General features: G+C 41.8%; 1 protein-coding gene across 2 annotated transcripts in view; it reads right to left on the bottom strand.

The window, feature by feature from the left end:
- The window catches only part of POLI (DNA polymerase iota), an 869,655-nt gene that overhangs the window by 700,805 nt on the left and 148,256 nt on the right, over positions 1–20,594 (bottom strand). Inside the window, exon 2 of one of the 2 annotated variants that reach the window (XM_044075163.1) lies at positions 5,438–5,606. The exons of the other annotated variant lie outside the window; for it this stretch is intronic. Within the exon in view, the coding sequence (XP_043931098.1) occupies positions 5,438–5,477 (40 nt within the window). The 5' untranslated portion in view covers positions 5,478–5,606. The remainder of the gene's footprint in view (positions 1–5,437; positions 5,607–20,594) is intronic. 2 annotated transcript variants of the gene reach the window in all.

A 20,594-nucleotide genomic window follows, 5' to 3' on the forward strand; every position in this document is an offset into this window, starting at 1 on the left:
TCCAAAAATATTAATCATCACTGCACAGCTAGGCAAAGACCACCATCTACATCACATTTTGACAATGATAGCTATTCTTATTAGCCTTATTTGAAATTTCCATTAATCCAACAGCATTCTGTTGTGCGACTTCAACAATTTATCAATAAACTGGCTGCCCTACACTGCCAGTGGTCAAAGTGCCCAATGTTTCTGGAGATTATTCAAATTAAAACACACACAGATACACACAGATAACAAGCTGCACCCTTGATGCAACATCTTCAAGGCAAATGTGAAATGTAATCACACCCACTTAAACAGCAACAACATTTTTAGTGTCAGATCACTGTTACTTTTATTAAAGTGACCATGTTATCAAAGTCTAATGATATATGAAATAAGGTTACATCTAAACCGAACCACATGACTACAAGCACATACCCAGCCAAAGTAGTCCAGATATTTTTAATGATCAGTGTTAGGTCCCTTCAGTTACCACCTATGTACAACTGACAGTCAATTTTATGCAAAGACAGATGTGGTCAAAGCAGGCAGCTTGCTCAGTGCCAAAAAATATACAATTTCTAAATAGTGTAATAGCATGTAATTAACTTGGACATGGCTTTACTTTAGGTCACATAATTTGGCTTTTAGCAACACAGTTCTTACCTCTCTATAATCCTGGTCAACTTTTATTAATAAAAATATGCAGACCTACAAAGATACTGATGAAATGCCAATTTCAAGAGGTCTGACCAAAGACATTCAACAGAACCATTCAGAAATCATTGAACCATTTCCACTGTAGTATCACTAAAACAAAGGTTACAGACAAATGAATTCTACATCAGCAAATCAATCAAAATTATGAATGTTGCCTTAAAAACAGATGTGGAATAACCAATCATTCCTCTAGACTATCCAGAATTTTGCAGATCATCCTTGATTTTGCCTCATATTTTTACACAGCCCCTCATAACATTTATCTTCTGGTAAAACACTGAGGATTACAGACAGCCAATAATGCCAGACATTAGAGTTTCATAATTTTCACTGTTCAGAAAATGAAATTTGATAGAAAACACACGTTTTTCAATTCATTTTTTAAATTAGATTAACATCTAAAAAATTGTCCCTAATTTATGGACTTGCCCCACACATTTTTGGCTTTATCCAAAATTCCTTAACAAAGAAGTTGAGAGGTAAGTAATCAACACAGAGAATGCAGTTGAAAACTGCACTGCCATACCAGTAATAACGGATACATTTGTTCTTTTATAAGAATTCCAGTACAATACCACTAGCTTGGTCATTCAAGCAAAACAGGCAAATGTTAATCCTGGCAACTGTTTAGCTTAAGACACACAGAAGTGAAAGGTTATTTTCTTAGTAATATCTTGAAAATCGGTCTTCCACTCAGCAAAAATGCACAGGCATGCCCACAGTTGTGGAAAGCAAACTGTGCATCTTAAGTGGAACAATCACTGTTCCCTTTACATTACAAATGCCAACTCCTTTGTATAAATAATCATCCTACCAGGGGCCAGATATCCTTAATCCTACCCTCACATGTATGGCCACTACTTGCACACACCCCATATGAATCATTTTCCCTTGTCAACTCAGAACATAAATTACTCTGCTTTTCCCTTTAAAACTGAAGGCATTTTCCCTCTAAGTACCTCTGAGGTAAGGGACTTCTCAAAAGCAAACCCGGAGTTGCTTGATGACACTAACAGATTATGATGCAACCCTCCATCACTGTACCCCACTGCTCATTTCTCTGATTTCTACTTCCACTTAAATAGCTGTACTGATAAAATAATCCATATTTACACCAAATATAAGAAAATAAATCCTCTGTGATGGGATTCCCATAAAATACACTACATACAAGAGTAAAAATACTTTATACTTAAAGGATGTCTTGTTCTACACACATAAATAAAGAAACAAAGCTTAAGGTTACCATTAGGAATCTCGATGCTCAATATACCCCAGGATTCAATAAACTCCGTGCAAGAACAGTGTTATTCCTACACGGAGTGAATGGTGTTCATGTCTGCATAGCCTTCTCAGCATCGCGCACTTCACATTAATGACACTTCAATGACAGGAACTATAACACACACCCTCCATTACAGTACAAGTGTGTCCTCAGACACACAGCCATACCTGTAAACCTCTTAGTTCCCAAACTCCGGACACAGGCCAACCAAATGGGGGGGGGGGTAAAGGTCCAAAAATCGGGACATATTTTAAGTACAACTCTCATAAACTTAGAAAGTTGATAAAAGAACAGGGTTTGTATTAACATACATTTTCTGAAGGATTAGAAGTCAAACTCAAATGTATGCCATTATTTAGGGACTTCAATCCTGAGATCATCCCACTGATCTGCAGAAAACCACGAATGTTATGAGTAACAGAACAATCTGGACAGTTGAGAGGCATGCATGCACCGCAACCCCTTCCACCAAGAAATCTAGATAAAGCCATGAAATAAATGTGGGACAAAGGTCCCAAAATAGGGCAAATCTAAAACATATTGCACATACAGACTTCGAAAGTTGATACAATGACAGGTAGTGCATTACCAAATATGAATCAGTATTAGTATTAATATATGTAATTAAAGTGGTTGTATTAAATATTTTTTTTCTGTTATAAGTGAAGTTTAAGCGTAGCGGAGTGGGTTTGTGCATCAAGGCGCTTTGCTCAGCATTGCTTAAACATCTTATAGGAGCTAAATACAAATGTATAGCTAAAATCTGCAAAGGTGACATAGCGTAGTGGTTAGAGTTCCGGCTTTACATCCATCAGTTCCCGATTTGAGTACTAAGACAGGCCCTTCATTTTTACATGGGAAAGCATTGTTAAAATTGTTTTATTTCTTAAATGATGTAGTAATTAATATTTGTCAACAGGATAGTGTAGATGGTCCAAAATTGAAGTTTCAGTGGATAGAACGTGAAATCACCCATGTAAACACAAGTGTCCCATACAGTATAGTCAAACCCCAAGGTAATGTAATGAAAGCACACAGGCAGACGTCATGTAAAGTAAATTATATACACTTAATAATATGTCTTAATGATTAATTAATTTGCAATTCTGAAATATTTTTGAAATGAAAACTGAACAAATGCTTAGCAGTGCTTAGCCCGGTTTGAGCATTGCTTAGAAGTCTCATTCAAGCAGCATTCAGCCCAGCTAAGTGGATATGCGCACTGTTAAGCACTACTCAGCATTTACCCCTATAAGCACTGCTCAACTCAGCTTAGTGGGTTTGGCAAACGCTTAGCTGAGCTCAGCATTTTCAAAATGGTCCAATGATGGCAAAGGGCAGGAATATGGCCTTATTTAAACTGCTCAGGTGGAAATACAGCCAGAACCTGTTGTAGTTTGATCTGTGCAGGCACTATGTCTGGCGCTGGAGAGGGAGCGTGCTTTGGGTTGCAGCGCTGGGGCATGTTGGTTTCCTGGGTCATGGCTGGGCTCCTTGTTAAATACCACGACCACAGACTGCTTCAGGGCCAGTACAAGGGTTCTCAGTACAAAACGGAGTCCTGGGACCATCCAAAAACATGATTTCACCAGTGCTACTGGAACCCCTCGAACTGGTGAGCAGGTACGGCATCATTATGCCTACCTAAAGCGTAGGAAGGGGGTGCTCTTGGCCCAGTGGATCCAAGAAGCTCGGGATGGGAATGACCCAGTAGTGAGTAAGTATCTGATCCATATCAGTACCAAAATCTCGCCTGAGTACATGATAGACATGTATGCTTAATGTTTTCTTCTTTCCCCTACAGCTGCAGAGGAGAGGGCTATATCGGTTTTATATGTATATATATATATATATATATATATATATATATATATATATATATATATATACACATATATATATATATATATATATATATATACACACACATATATATATATATATATATATATATATATATATATATATATATATATATATATATATATATATATATACTGACAGATTGGCAAGGTTATGACAAGAGTCTGATAAGTACAGATTTATCTTGCAGTATATAGTGTAATAAATAAGGAGGAGTACATTGTTTACTGCCAGTAAGTATAGCGTGTTCTGAGTGTACTGAATAAATGAATAAAGTTTGTCAGACCAATAGTGATCTACAGGATAAGCAGTAGTACTGAATGTAGAATATCAACTGTAAGAAAGCACTGTGTCATGCTACTCAAAGATTTATACCACAAACTGTTGTGTTTAAACTGGTTTGTTGTTGAAGAAATAGAATGTGTAAAACAAAATATAAATGAAATATGAAATGTGTCCTGCACTAACATCTGAACCTTGATTAGTAATGTGTAATGGATTACAGCGTGTCCCCTGCAGCACTGCCTCGTGTTAACCTTTGCATTTCAGATCGATGTAGTCCTGAACGTGGGTATGCTGATGCAGGCAAGTATGAGAGTGTAATAGGTGGGGACTGCAAATATATGATGTCCAAATTTATACGGGTGGTGTATGCAACCCAGGACACTGCTATACTCTGTATTGATCACACATATTCACATCTACTGAGGTTAAATGGGTACACCTGCTTTAAAAGGATTAATACATAGTACACGAACCATCTGTCAGGCATGTATGTTCAACTGTCACTACAGTCATTGGTGACACTCCACTTAGATTACAAGGTCAGACTGTCTAACCAAGTGAGTATTAGGCATAAATCAGTCAAGCAACACACAGTGGTTACCCAGTAGCTCAGTGTGTTGAGAAATACAGATGTCTTTCATTTTTGCAAACACAGACCACGGATTGAATCCAGGGAGTGGAGCTAAGATGTGTGAATATTTACAGACAAGTAATCCTGAATATGTGTAGAAATAGTCAGGTAGTGTTAACAGATATTTTCTCTACAGGTTTTACAGGTAAAGAAATGGTTGTAGTAGTTGTATGATGGGTATACCAATAAACTTTGTGTCCAAATGTTCCAGTCTCCAACCCCATGCCTGGCAAAAGACAGCAGATAGCTCCATACACCACGCACTCTTCCCAATACATCTCTCAAGTGTCACGCTGTCACGGTTAGTGATCACTGTTGCCAATAACCTTGGACACAGATATGAATCTAAGTGAAGAATGCCAGCAGCACACTCACACAACATCAGTGCAGGCTACACCTTGTTAGTCATATATGTAACTCTGACATGTACGAGTCCCCTCCAGTCAAGTACCCAGAGTACTTGAGGGCAGGCCTGTAGAGTACTGAGCAGTACTGTTGTGAAAAATAGCCTATACATTTGTTAATGGACTTTTCGTCTCTCCCTCCCACCCCTTATCTGCATCAATAATTATTATCCATATACTACGGGTATGTTGTTCTCAAAATCTAATGTTGGGACTTGTGTTCTATTATTGTTCATAAAATTAATTGTTTGCATATTAACATACCTTGTTCAAATACCGTTGTTGGTGGTCTGTTGCCACACATTGAACTAGCATGCTGTTAAAATTCTGACTGTTATTCCTTATAGGTCAGTCCTCCGACAGCTCCCTCTCAATGAAACCATACTAAAATTTAATCAGATATTTCTGGACATCCTCAACTTCCTTGCCCCTCCTAAGAAAATCAGAACAAAAGTGAACTAATAAAAAACGATGAAAAGGCTCCAACAGTAGAAAAACAGTTTAACAAAAAACATAAAAACACCAACACAAATTCATAAGCGCTTTCATCTCACTGGCAGAATTCTTCAGATAAATTCCATACCATTACAACCCTCTTACATACCACTAAAAGACTAAATCTTAATTAGATACTGCAGTTAACATAAATTAGAATCAATTTAAAATTTAAAGCAACAGTAAACAGCCATAGATGTCAGTTTAAAACATCAGCTTTTTCCTTTAAAACAGATTCTATAGAAACCTTGTCATTAAGACCTGGCAAAAAAGTGGTGTTCAATCTTAATTGCCAAACTAACTCCCTTTTTAAAAGGGTCCGTTGCCAGTCACCACCCCTTGGGTTCATTTTAATTCTTTCTAAAATCCCAAAGGTGAACTTTATAAAACTGGAGCAGGCTAGTGAATGTCTAAACAGTGAATTTGTGCCCTTTTTCTTACTTATCACGTACTGATGATCATAAAATCTAGTCTTTAGTGCTCTTTCAGTTTTGCCTACGTAGAATCCATCACAATCTACACACTTAGCTAAATAAATCACTTTACTCGCAGCACAATTAGCATTGGCAAATTTCACCTTACTTTGCAAAACATTATTGAGCTCCAAAATTTTTCCTTATGTAAACTGCTCTGACTACAACTTCCACATGGTGAAGTTCCTTTTATATTTACACCCTTCTGATCCAACCATTTTTCAAATATCTCCTTAAAATTCCTTAGTGTCTTTAGTATTTCTACAGTCTGTAAATTCTTAGTGCAAGAAATCTAGACAAAGCCTGATACAAGGCCAACAAATAGGGACATATCTTAAATATGGATTTTATAAGCTTTGAAAGTTGCTAGAGTATTACGTTTTGTTTTAACATATATTTTCTGATTGATTTCAAGTCTGAAACACAAATGATTGTCATTATTTAGTGATGTCACTGCACACATAATCCCAGTGATTTGTCAGAAATCCACCGCAGTTACGGGGAACAGACCAAAAATGTGAGCCACACATCTGGACAGTCTAAGAAAATCTGGGCAGTTGAGCGGTATGAGTGCAGTCATGTAATGTAACTGTACAGATTTCCACAAAATGTCCAGGGTTTGAAACCATATTTATGGCCTCTTCCTCATAAAATTTCTGGGATTCTTCTAAATCACTGGGATGATATCAGGAGTGAAGTCAGTAAATAATGATATACCATACCTCCAAACCTCTTAGTGCAAGACATCTGGACAAAGCCTGATATACTTGGGGGAACAGAGGCCCAAAAATTGGGACATTATAAATAATGATGTTATAACCTGAAAGATTTGCTGAAGTGACACGGTTTGTTTTAACATAACTTGTCTGAAGGATATGAAGTCCGAAACACAAATGCTTGTCATTATTTAGTGACTTCAATCCTCAGATTATTTTAGTGATTTGCCAAAAACAAAGATTGTCTGAGGAACAGACCAAACATAACAGGCAAACCTCTGGACATTCTCCGGAAATCTGTACAGTTGAGAGGTATGTCATATACGTATAAGTGTCAGACTACAAATCAAGTAGAAAATGCATGTAACAGACAATCCCAGTTATTCTAGCAATTTTCTAACTGTATAATAACAATACTTACAATCTGTCCCTAATTCTGGAACTTTCTCCCACATTTTTTTGGGCTTTCTCCATATTTCCTGTTCTAAGCGGTATTTCCACCTACCCTATGTGATGATGTAGCTCCCACATGTCCATAACATCCCCCTCACAGGCAAGGAAAAGGGGCAAGGCCCACATGAAGGACTTAATTATAGCACTGTGTTGCCATGCCATTGGCTAATGGAAAGACAACATAGCTGTTCTGGATGCAATTAGCAAGTGGGAGACACCAATTGGTGCACAGGACATCACCTGCTCATGAGGATTACCTACAAAAGGCAAGCTGCTGCCTATGCAAAACAGGTCTGAACCTTTCTATGCAAAGTCAGACTGCAACTACAGAAGCCTACACATCTGCATTACTCTGAAACAGAAAACTCTGAAGCACTATAACAGGTATGTCAAACAATCAAGCATGTAATGGAATGCTGAAGGGGGGATGCAATAATGGGAAATAGGAAGCTAAACAATAGGTCTCAACAAGACTTGCTGGACTGGTTGCTGTCCAGAACCTATGGCTATCCCTGATGGGTCTGTCTGTAGTGACACAGAGCATAGCTCTGGACCCTGAGTCACCCCAGCAAAGGTCAGCTCACATATGACTACTGCTGGAGTGTCTGTTGAACAATACTGACTGTGACACTGCCAGGCCAGCTACCTGGGATGTTGTAAATATTCATATGTCACTTGTGAATGCTAATATGATACATATGCTTGCCTTACAAAATGTAAGAGACCTATATAGGGTATGTGCATAGTGAACAACTGGCGCAGAAGTGTGTGTTGAACTGTATGTTATATACTGAGCTCATACCTTTCAACTGTCGAGTTTTGCAGACTGATCATGTTTGCCTCATATTTGTAGTCATTTTCTCATACAGTTGTGTTTTGTCTGGCAAATCAGTAAAGACTGAAGCCATAATATAATAGGATACATTTGAATGTCAGATGTCATATCCTGCAGAGTATTCCTGTGAATACAAAACCTATTTTGCTATCAACTGTCTAAATGTGTTACAGCAATATTTATAAAGTGTCACTAGTTTTGGGCCTTTGCCCCCCCATTTATGTGTGCCTTTGTCCAGATGTCTTGCTCTAACAGGTTGAGAGGTACGACTGAACTGCAAGAGTCTAAAAACAGTGTGCCATACTGACAAAGAATAGAAATGTACATCAAGTATCACCTGTGCACATGTACATAGTAATAGTAGTAGCTGGAAGCCTCAAACATACAGACATGAGTTGCAAAACGTCAGGTAAATACAGTGTACTTGTTTTACAAATATGTAATCTGAATTTCAGTGCATCAAACACACATAAATGTCTACAGCTACAGGTTGTTGTATTACCTTGAAAAAGAAGTAATTACTAGTTTGATTATAATTACTAGCTTGAAATTGGAAAAGTGTTTAACGGTGTCATGACTTTGTGTCCAAGCCTACACCAAACATTTAGATGAGCACCAACATAGCTGTATGGCCTCAGCAATACTTGACTGGACAAAATCATCTCCCCCAAGGTAGATGAAACCTCTGTGGTGGACAGCAGCAATACACAAACCCCATAATAGGTGGACATATTGGCTGTACAGGGCCAAGAAGGAGCAGGTGCCAAATTGGAAGTAATCTCACCTTTGTCTGAACAAGCAAATAAGGTCACAGGTGAATTACTCTAAGGCTGAGTGCAAATTGGACACATCCACCAAGGCCAATCACAAGGCCTTCTGCACATATGTCTGCAATCTCAGAGGCAACACCCAAATCTGCTCTGTACTGGTGGTCAATAACACCAAATACACATACACCATATATATAGCCAATCTGCTGCAGACAGGTCAAGTGACAACCTCATCCCCCTGTCCTCCCATCAGTAAAGGAGGACATGCACAGCACCTGCCCTCCTCCCCTCATCATCAGGGAGCAGGTCCGTAATGCCCTCTCAACAGCAACAAACTGAAGTCTACATGAGACCTGATAACATCCCTGGCTGCATCCTACATGAATTCAGGCATGAGCTCTACGCTCCATTACACACTGAAGAAAACCAAAGCCTGAGCACCAGTGTTATCCCATCTGCACAGAGGACAGCCAATGTCATCCCTCTACACAAAGGTGAAGCATCCACTGACCCAGCCAGTCATATGTACATCAGCCTAACTAGCCTGATCTGCAAGACCATGGAAGGCATTATCAAGGATTTTATAAACAGGGACATTGGCAACCTCAACATGCTTGAGCCAACACAGTTTGGTACTGTCAATGGGAGATCAGGCCTGTTAAAACTGGCTGACTGCTTTAAAGTGGTCAACAAACACATGGACGAGGGGAAGACGGTGCACACTGCCTACCTTCACCTAGCTAAAGCCACTGACAATCCCCAGTCGGCCATAATACATAAGCCTACACAGCAAGTCATCAACCTGTATGTTACCAGATGGGTAGCTAACTAGCTCAATGGTAGTACCCCCTCAGTCAAAGTAGTGGAAGCCACCCCTAGTAGTAGATCCTTAAAGAGTGGTGTACCCCAAGGATCTGTCTGGGGGCCACTACTGTTTGGTATATACTATTCTGAGGTGCAAGACAAAACCAGTGGTCTGTGGCTGACCAGGTTTACAGATGACTGCAAGATGGCCGCTGTCTTACATCCCCCTAGTGATGTGAGCATCCTCCAGGAGGCTCTTATCCCAAATTAATGACTGGTGCCAGAAGTATTGCCTCAAACTGAAAGCCAGGGAACGAGTCATCATCCCTGCTGTGATAGCTGTCATCCACACTAGTTATGACAGTAATAACAATGTACTGAGTATGCAATCAGGCGTGAGGCATCTTGGGCACCAAGGTTGATAGCAACCTGACAGTTTCCCACTGCGTTGGCACCATTGTATGGAAGGCTATCTACATCGTCCACTTCACAAATAAGGGTATGTCATCCAGGAACCAGGAGGCCATAGCATCCCTGTACTCCTCCCTTATCAGATCCATTACCGAATACAATGGCTCATTTGGCATGTACCTAGCCAAACACATGCAGCAGTTGCAGAGACCACGGACGTCCCTGACATGAAAATCCAGGGTCTGCAACACCTATCCTATACAGATAGGCTGAAAGCCCTGTCACTCTACTCAGTGTCATATAGACTGATCATAGGTGGTGTGTGTCTGGCTAACAAGGCCATTCCCAAACCAGCCTTGCAGGAGTGTATGCATATCCATAAAACAGACCCCACTCATGCAATCCGCATGCAAGGCCCTCACATGGTCTGTGATATGAATAGTACTTGCTGGTGGGACAGATTTGTGTCTCAGATAATACACTGTCTGCAAAATAAACTCCCTCTACATGTCTAGCAGAGTACCTCTCTAGCCTTCTTTCAAAAGAAGGTGGATGACTGCATGGGACACACAAAATACACCCCTGGGAGCCCACCTGTGTCCCAGCTGGACAGGGGAAACAGGTGCTGACTTTGAAGGTACATGGGCAAACATCTGGGCTAGGCTTATGAGGACATCTGGGCCAATAGCCTAGTATCATCCTATGAACATATGCACTTAGTACTTTATATGTTTCCTGTATGCAATGCAGACTGTCCTGCAATATTGTCATACATGAATCCCTGCGAGTCTGAACTGTGTAGTCACTGCATTGACAGAGTATTCTCTTCTTCCATTATTAGTTACTGTCATATATCGTTGCACCTTGTCATTGTGTCAGGTCTGTATAGCAGTAAGTCAGCTCTTAAAGTACTTGCATAAGCACATGGTGACACTGTATAGCTCACTCCAGTAGCCTTGGTCTTGGTCACACTTACCATTTTGCTTACAAACTCATCACACAGTAGGATTTGTCACCCTTTGTTGAGGGCCTTAAAGTAGCTGTTACAGAGATGGATTGTGGCAGTCAGAACTACCTTACTATATGAGCTGAAGGGCCCATAGGTAGCGACGTTGTGCCAGACTTTATCAGGAGTGTGTGTGTGTTTCAAAACTCAAATAGCAAAGTTTGTGTGTCAGCTACTTGGGCAGGGACCCGATGTACTGGCTGGACAGAGAGGGTGACAGATGTTTTGGCTTGACCACTCTGCTGAGATGTTAACCTTATACCCAAATCACATACCGATGCACTGTACGAACATGTACATAAATGCATGGAACTAGCCATACCCAAAAGAACCAAGACACTCTCCTCCAAAAAAAAGGAAGCCAATCTGGTGGTCCCCTGCCATTAATAAACTCTACAACAGAAGGACGAAACAGTTGCAGAAAAAGGTGAAGTCCCAAGACTGGAAAAACTCCCTTATTATCCTCAACAAAAAGTTGAGATCCTTCATCAAATCCTCCAAAGCCAGCTATGAAGGCAGAATTGCAGCAGACACTAAAAACAATCACAAAGCCTTCTATAGTTATATCAAGAATGTCCACGGAAATACCCAGATTTGCTCTGAGTTACTGCACAATGATACCTCCTATACTGAGCCAACAGATCTTGCCAACATACTGGTCGACAGATTCAGTGCCAACTTTACCCCCCCCCCCCCAAAGGACCAATTACAATACCGGAAGAATGCCGGGCATCCAGCATTATTGCAGCAGAGGTTAAAGCTGCATTGTCCAAGGCCAAGAATACAGCTTCCATGGGACCCGATAATATCCCTGGCTGTGTTCTACATGAACTATAAAGCGAACAGGAACCACATCTGTGTGCCCTGTTCAGTCACAGCCTCACTTCAGGTTTTGTCCCTACCGAATGGCGTACTGCTACAGTCATCCCTCTCCATAAAGGGGGAGCGACTACAGACCCTGGGAATTATCGTCTGACGAGTCTGATATGTAAAGCTATGGAGCGCATCATCATGGATCTGATTAACAAAGATATGGGAAATCTCCAAACTCTAGACTTCACGCAATTTGGCTTTGCAAAAGGGAGAGCATGCCTGCTCAACCTGGTTGACTTCTTTGAGTCAGTCACCAGGGCTGTGTATGAAGGTAAGGCAGTGCATACAGCATACCTCGATTTGGCCAAGGCCTTTGATACCATTCCTGACTCGGGAATTATTGATAAACTCACCAAACTAGGCATCAACCCCCTATATCAATAGGTGGGTTGCAAATTGGCTCACAGATAGAACACACACAGTGTGAAAGTAGCGGACTCCAAGTCAGACTGCTGACCAGTCAGAAGTGGAGTCCCACAGGGATCAGTCCTGGGTCCTCTCCTGTTTGGCATCTACTTCTCAGAAGTCCAGGCCAACACAAAGGGACTTTGACTAAGTCTGCAGACGACTGCAAGCTGGGAGCCATTAACAACTCCCCAAATGATGCAGACATCCTACAGAAAGGCCTCACTGAGGTCAATGACTAGTATCGAAACCATGTCCTTAAGCTTAACGCCAAAAATACGTCATCGTGCCCTTTGGTAAAAACTCAGTTCGCACTAATTACCACATTAATGGGAGCCCATTGAACACTGAAGGCGTTATAAGAGATCTGGGGATGCAGGTTGACAGCAACCTCTCCTTTGACCACCATACTGCCACTGTGGTCAGAAAGTCCCTCTATGTGTCACATCTCATTACCAAGGGTTTTGCATCCAGGAAGAAAGTGGTCATCGTCTCTCTCTACTCATCCCTCATTAAACCAGTCATTGAGTATAATGCCTCATTTCGCATGTACCTCACTAGACACCTGCAACAGCTAGAGAGACCACAGAAGTACCTCACAAAGAGTTTCCTAGGCATTAAACACATGTCCTACATGGACAGACTCAAATGACTCCAGCTATTCTCGGTCTCATATCGCCAACTTAGAGGTGATCTCTGTTTGACTTAAAGCCAAGTCTGACCCAGCTCTGTTAGAAATGCTACATCTAAAGAAATCCCAATCCCTCCACACCACACACTCCAGAGACCTCAACCTCATTACCACAATTAACAGAACATGCTGGAGGGACAGGTTCCTCACCAAGAGACTTCCCATGCTCTGGAAAGGACTTCCCATACATGTCAAGCACAGCACCTCGCTGTCTCTCTTCAAGAGAAATCTTGATGAGTGAATGGGTAATAGAAAGTTCACCCCAGGGATCACTCCAGTAGCTCTATTTGATAGAGGCACTGGGAACTAACATTGGGCGGCAAAATGCCAGCACACTTCTATGGGCTAGGCTTGTAAAGCCTCCAGGGCCATTAGTCTAGTACACACCTTGAACCTATGCTGTAATGCCAGTATGGTGAGACTACCCACACACATACTATGCTGATAGATGCCAGGTGTTTGATGTGGGTGTTAGCGGTGGATAGTGCTAGCAATCGTGCATGTTCAGGATCTGTACATAACAGTGCCCAATGTATGAGGTCTTGTAATGCGTTTGCCTGTTCATGTCATTCAGGAGGAATGTCTCAACAGCGGCAGCAACCATTTTCAGACGCTGAGACTGCAGCTATCATAGATACCATAAGACTGCACCACATGGCCATGTTTGGGAGGGGGAGACAGCGGCTGCAACAGCGAACCGCCCTGTGGTCAGACCTAGTGACCAGTGCGAACAATCTGGGCCAGCATGGCCACACCTATGCACAGGTCAAGCACAGGGCCACTGACCTAATCCACCATGAGCAGCAAAGGACTGCAGCTGTGGCCAGGGACCAGATAGCCACAGGTGGGGTTCCTGCTAAGCAACCCCGACTTACACCAACAGAAGAGTTCCTTGCCAACCTTGGGGCAGCCACCACACCCCAGGAAACCATACAATTCTATGCCGTGGAGATGGGTGGCACACAGTAAACAGGCAAGGAACGTCCAGGTTAGGTCCCAATGGACATCACTTCAATACCGTAACATTCATACTTGCATCCTTGGAGTAAATGGACACACGTCAGGTCAAACTGCATTTAATGCACAAAAGTGCACATCTATTGTGAATGACAGCAAACTGTGTAGTATCAGAGCTTGTACTGTACATTTTCAGAAATGCATCACTTATCCTGTATCAATACCACATGTGTGTGTGTGCTGACAATCTCTCTCCCCCACAACTACATAGGTCCCTCTGGTCTGGCTGGAGAACAGCTGCCTGAAGCCGGTGAGTATGGAAATGTTTTGTTGTGACTCATCAATACACTAGGCATGCTAAGGGCATTCATTTTTTTCATGCACACAACTGTTACTGTTAGCCATATTGCAATACATGCATGTTCACTTGTGTTGGGGTTAACTGCAGTGCATTACAGTGGTCATCACAGGAGCCTATTTGCAGGAACTGTAACATATTGGCACGTATGTTTCTGTAGGTGTTGCCACTAGTGCTATAATACAGGGGTACACGGGTGCAGTGTGTGTTAGGTGAAGGTCCATCACATACTACCACTCCTCACGTATCTCAGAGGTGTACATTAGTAGCAACATTAAGTGGACATAGCTGCACTGCATGTTGTTGAGGGCTTATCCAGTGTGGTGTTGCCCATGTCATCATTCAAAAATTGTGTGGTCTGTATAATGCCTTTGTGCCACCTTACCTGTATGTGTCTGTGTGCATGCGCATGCAGTAGTATCTGTGTGCGTACGTCTGTGTATCAGCAAACATTATAGTGCAGGTATTAATTTACATATATTGTCTTCCCCTCACAGGTAAACATGGGGGTTGGGGTCTCTCCCCCTCACAATCTGATGTCAGAGTCTTAGTGTACTCTGATGATGATGGTGGTCATAGTGAGGCACAAGTGGGGTTGTCAGTGGCTGAATCTGTGCCACTGGTTGGCATCCCACTTTCACCCATAATGTCCCCACATACAGCCAGTATGCCCTCAAATACCCAGTCCCTAGCAGCCACAGATAATGGACAGTTGGAGGGTGGTGGCATGGAACAGGCTAGTGTGGTGACTATGGCAAGTGTTAGTGCAGACATAAGCCATAGCCAGAGAGCAGGTGAGGTCCCACACAGGCAGATGGACAGGGATGCTCGAAGGAGGACTGCTGCCCATCAGGCCGCTGTCACAAGTGTCACAGCAAGTGTCACCAGATGCATGTTTTGGTCCGTCATAGAGGCACAGGCATGTTCTGAATGCAACACCAGACAGATGCTCAGGGTCGTGAATGCAACACTTCCTGCCATGCATGATGAACTCCACAGCCTTGGTGATGCTATACATTATTATGCTGATGTCGTGGATAGACGGTGGGGTGAGACATTGTCTTTGCTCGACCGTGCAATGTCTGTGCAGGAGCATGTGATGGGAGTAGGGCATTGGCCACATGGATGTAAGCCAGTAACAAGATCAGCTGAGAGTCCATGTGACCATGCACATTCACACTCCCGTAGTGGCAGTACCACCAGTGCTAACAAAGGGAGGGTGCTGTCCACATCACAACAGAACAGGTCATGGGCATGTGGTCCTGGCCAGTCCCATCAGGGACATGGATCCAGCAGACAGCAGTCACCATCAGGGAGTAGTACTGCATCTGGCCTTGGGCCTGGTGATGCCAGTGAGACTCCTGGCAGAACCAGTTTCCATGTCCAGAGACTGTGAACTGTACATCCTGCCATGTACAGTCCACGGCTGTCCAACATACCTCTGTGTAGGGCAAGCACATGGCTTGACTGTGTGCATACAAACACTCACACATCTCTATCACAGGCAGGTCACCACCAGATACGCACAGCTCCTCTGCACGGCCCAGATGAACACCACCCCTTCAGAGACACACACACACACACACACACACACACACACACACACACACACACACAGACACAATGTCAACCATATGGCCCAGCCTAGGCCTCTGGCAAACTCACACCACACCCTGTGCATGTGATGACACCTGTGCCACATCCCTATTATCTATAATATCGATACAGGGACATGCTAATACGAGTCTGATGCACAGGGTGAATATAGTACAGTTTAGTAATGTAATGCTGTGTAAGTGTTGTCTACTGGCAATAGATGTGGGTACACATCAAAGTGTATTTACCTTTTTAGCCATGATGCATTATTGTTGTTAGTACTGCTGACTGTCTGTAGTCTCACATACTGTATTCTGTTTGTGTTCCAGTTGTCTGTGTGTCTGCAGACTGTGGGCCTACTGACATTACCAATGATGAGACTGGCAGAGTGGAAACACAGTGACCTTTTAACAGCCAAGGTACAGCTGTATATGTACATGTTTACCAGGTGTGTATGCATGCAACAGTGTGTGAGGGACAATGGGGGCAGACAGTGTGAACTTACATACATACACCTTGACACTGCCAGCTAGACTTCATACATGTCACCTGGGTGATGCATACAGAGGAGGTTACTTGAGCATTGGCAATAGGTCCCTCACAAGCCTAGCCATTACTTTAACCCCAACAGATTCACCTATCAGCACCTGTTGCCCCTGCCATTTCTTTCCCATCCACTCAACCTTGATGCAGTCGATGAGGGTATGCATGGTACTGTGTTTGACACGTTTGGGGAGTGAATTCCTGACACAGGTCACCCTGTGCTAGCCTAACCTGACAATCACCAGCATGTGTGTCTGCTATCTCATATGCGAGTCTGGCCTCTTGTGCTGGTAGTGCACACAGAGTCATATTATTGTACATGGGGCAGCTGTTGAAGGGCTGAACACAACCTCTACCTCCCCAGTTTTACAAATGATAGTACTAGATACATAACACAAGCATCACAGTGGTAATGAAGTGTAGCAGTGTGTGCCACTACTATTCAAGTGGGTGACAACTGCAGTGGCTGTTTGAACCCACCATTGGAAATCCTGAGGCCCTTAACGTGGCAGAACCTTCTGAAACACACACACACACACACACACACACACACTGCTGTATGGGGACATGCACTGAAACACACATGCACACAGAGTTGACACTTTTCATATTAGATGTCTTGCTTATCTATTTATGTACAATACACAGTGATATGTCTGTTGCATGCACCACAGTGCCTTTCTGTTACAAAATGTGTAACTGTGCTTGTAAGGTGGATGACATCTGTAGGGGCTGAAACTAGATTGGCAATGGGGGAGTAAACAGGGTGGAAGAGGGATACAAAATAGTATAACCATCTCATACACACAGTAAAGACAGCCACAGGAGATAAGCATACAGAAACACATACACAGTTGCCAATAGACAGATTAGTAACCCTACATATCCACTTGTATGTACTATAGTGCTACGGACACATTACATGCACCACAGAGACTATATGCCAGGGACATTACTTGTTGTAAGAGGTAGTACGTTATCTTGGGAATGCCTTCATGGACGGTGTGATAAGCCACCAAAAATAGTGACTGGTCTTGTATATTGCTCTTACAAACCTGGACAGGTGATAGAGTAACAGACTTTGTATCAGCATGATGTTTCAGACAGGTTCGGAGTCTGATGCTGACATGTCTGTCACTATGGTAACTCTGACATATTTGGCAAGGATTTCTCATAACTGACCATTGTAAGGGGACACAGACAACATATACGTTGCAAACATCTGGACATTCCATATACATGTGTACAGATGACTGGTGTGGGCTGTATAAATTAACATGGTGCATGTAAGGCAGATGCCACTCACTGGCTCTTTAAAGTAATGCCATGGGGAGGGGGTGAACAGGCCTTAAAATGGTATAATCAACACACACAACAGCCACACAGGATATGATTCACACACACACACACACACACACACACACACACACACACACACACACACACACACACACACAGAGTACTATAGTTGTCAGTGTTATGATTAGAACCCCAAGCTATCTAGTTACTTGTATTATAGTATTACATACAAGTCATTTCTCCTGTTGAACTGTGTCTTTACTATAATTATAATGTTTCTTTTTTCATCTGATATGCTAGATTGTACTCATATATTATGTAAATCTCATATGTCTGAATATATGGAGCTTTTCTCCCAGGACCTCCGCTGAAAATGGGCATACACCCAGTCAGACTTTCCCAGTCAACAAATGTAAAATAAAATAAATAAATAAATATTACTCAGTTATTGCATGCGCCACAGAGCTTACAAGAGTGTATACAGATACCTCTAAGGTGAATGACATCAGCAGGCCTTGTAAAGTTGGGCAATGGGAAGTGTACTGGGCGGAAAAGGCCTCAAAATACTTTAACCCACACACATATACACTTACAAAAACTTCTACACACGATTATATGCACACACACATTTGCCAGAACTGAAATTATAATCTCTGCCTTTTCAGTTATTTGTACTACACTGTTACGTAATTATAGCATGCACCACAGAGCTTATAGGGGTGATGGCTGTCCAAAGGTACTTCTGAGGTGAATGACATCAGTGGCCCTTGTAAAGTAGGGCAATGGGAAGTGTACTGGGTGTAACACACCTCAAAATGGTATAATGGACTCCCCCACAGGATATTGTTCTCATTCGCACACACACACACACACACACACACACACACACACACACACACACACACACACACACACACAAAATCACAGCTGCCAGTATTGAGCTTAGAACCCCTACCTATCTAGTTATTTGCACTACAGTGTTGCACATTTATCGTACACACCACAGAGCTTTATAGGGCTGAAGGTTGTCCAAAGGTACTTCTGAGGTGAAGGACATCAGCAGCCCTTGTAAAGTAGGGCAATGGGAATTATACTGGGTTGGAAAGACCTCAAAAATACTTTAACCTACAAACATACACACTTACAAACACTTACACACACACACACACACACACACACACACACACACACACACACACGTACATGCGCACACACATTTGCCAGAACTGAGATTAGAACCCCTAACTATCTAGTTATTTATACTACAGTGTTACACCGTTATTGCACGTGCCACAGAGTTTATAGGGCCGAGGACTGTCCAAAGGTACTTCTAAGGTGAATGACATCAGCAGCCCTTGCAAAGTAGGGCAATGGAAAGTGTACTGGATGTGAAAGGCCTCAAAATACTTTAACCTACAAACATACACACTTACATTTATACACACACGCACACATTTGCCGGAATTGAGATTAGAACCCCTGCCTATTTAGTTATTAGTATTATACTGTTATGTAGTTATTGCACGTGCCACAGAGCTTATAGGGCTGAGGGCTGTCCAAAGGTACTTCTACGGTGAATGACATCAGCAGCCCTTGTACAGTAGGGCAGTGTACTGGGTGGGAATGGCCTAAAATGTTTAACCTACAAACACACACACATTTGCCAGGACTGAGATTAGAAGCTCTACCTATCTAGTTATTTCTACTATAGTGTTACACAGTATCGCATACGCCACACAGTTTATAGGGCTGACAAGTGTCTACTTCTAAGGTGAATGACATCATTAGATCCTGTACAGTAGGACCTTTGGATGTGTATTGAGGGAGAAAGGCCTCAATAAATCTCTATCACTGTCTGTCTCTCTCTTCCCCATGTTTGCGTGTCTGTATGCTTGAAATATTGTTATACATTGCCCATATATACATCTGTGTATCACACGCTACAGAAGCAGATGTATGGGCTACCTACAGCTAGCTGAGGGTAATCCTAACTGAATAAAGTATGGAACACCAAACTTAGCACTTTCATTCACTTTATTTAACGTGAACTTCATCAGAAACAACTCTCCCAGACATTAAAGCACTTCATATATTAAAACAGTAGTCACATATTCTGTGATGTCAATAATTAATTAATTCCATTAAAGTAAAATTATACATGTAAAAATGTGTGTTCTAAATTATAATGTAAAAAGCAGAATAATGTGTGTATAAACAATGTAAATATATATATATATATATATACATATATATATATATATATATATACATATATATAAAAAAACTTATATATATATATATTTTTTAATAGTAATGCTTTTAAAATTCATTTCATTTGTAAAAAACATTTTATATTGACTAAATCATTCAGTCCTGGAGCCTGATCTGCTCCTAGATACACTTGCCATATAGATTCTTTACATTCCAACAAAAGTTTGTTGTCTCCAGTAAATACACTATTATCAACACTGTCCAAAACAGAAAAAATAAACTTTTTGAAATTATTACACTTGGTAGAATGCTTGCCCAGCGCATTCATCATGTCCTTTTTTTAATGGCCAAAATGTTTTCACTAATTCTTTTTTTAAGACTTCTTGTGGTCATCCCTACATAATAACTAGGGCATGACTGGCACTGGGCTGAATACACAATCATTTCACTATGACAAGTGTAATACTTTTTGGACCAGTGTGTGATGTTTAAATGTGAAAAATAAACTGAGGAAGAATTACTTGT

Source organism: Protopterus annectens, chromosome 1.part1 (assembly GCF_019279795.1).
Source record: "Protopterus annectens isolate FY-2018-M chromosome 1.part1, PAN1.0, whole genome shotgun sequence".
Taxonomy (NCBI): Eukaryota; Metazoa; Chordata; order Ceratodontiformes; family Protopteridae; genus Protopterus; species Protopterus annectens.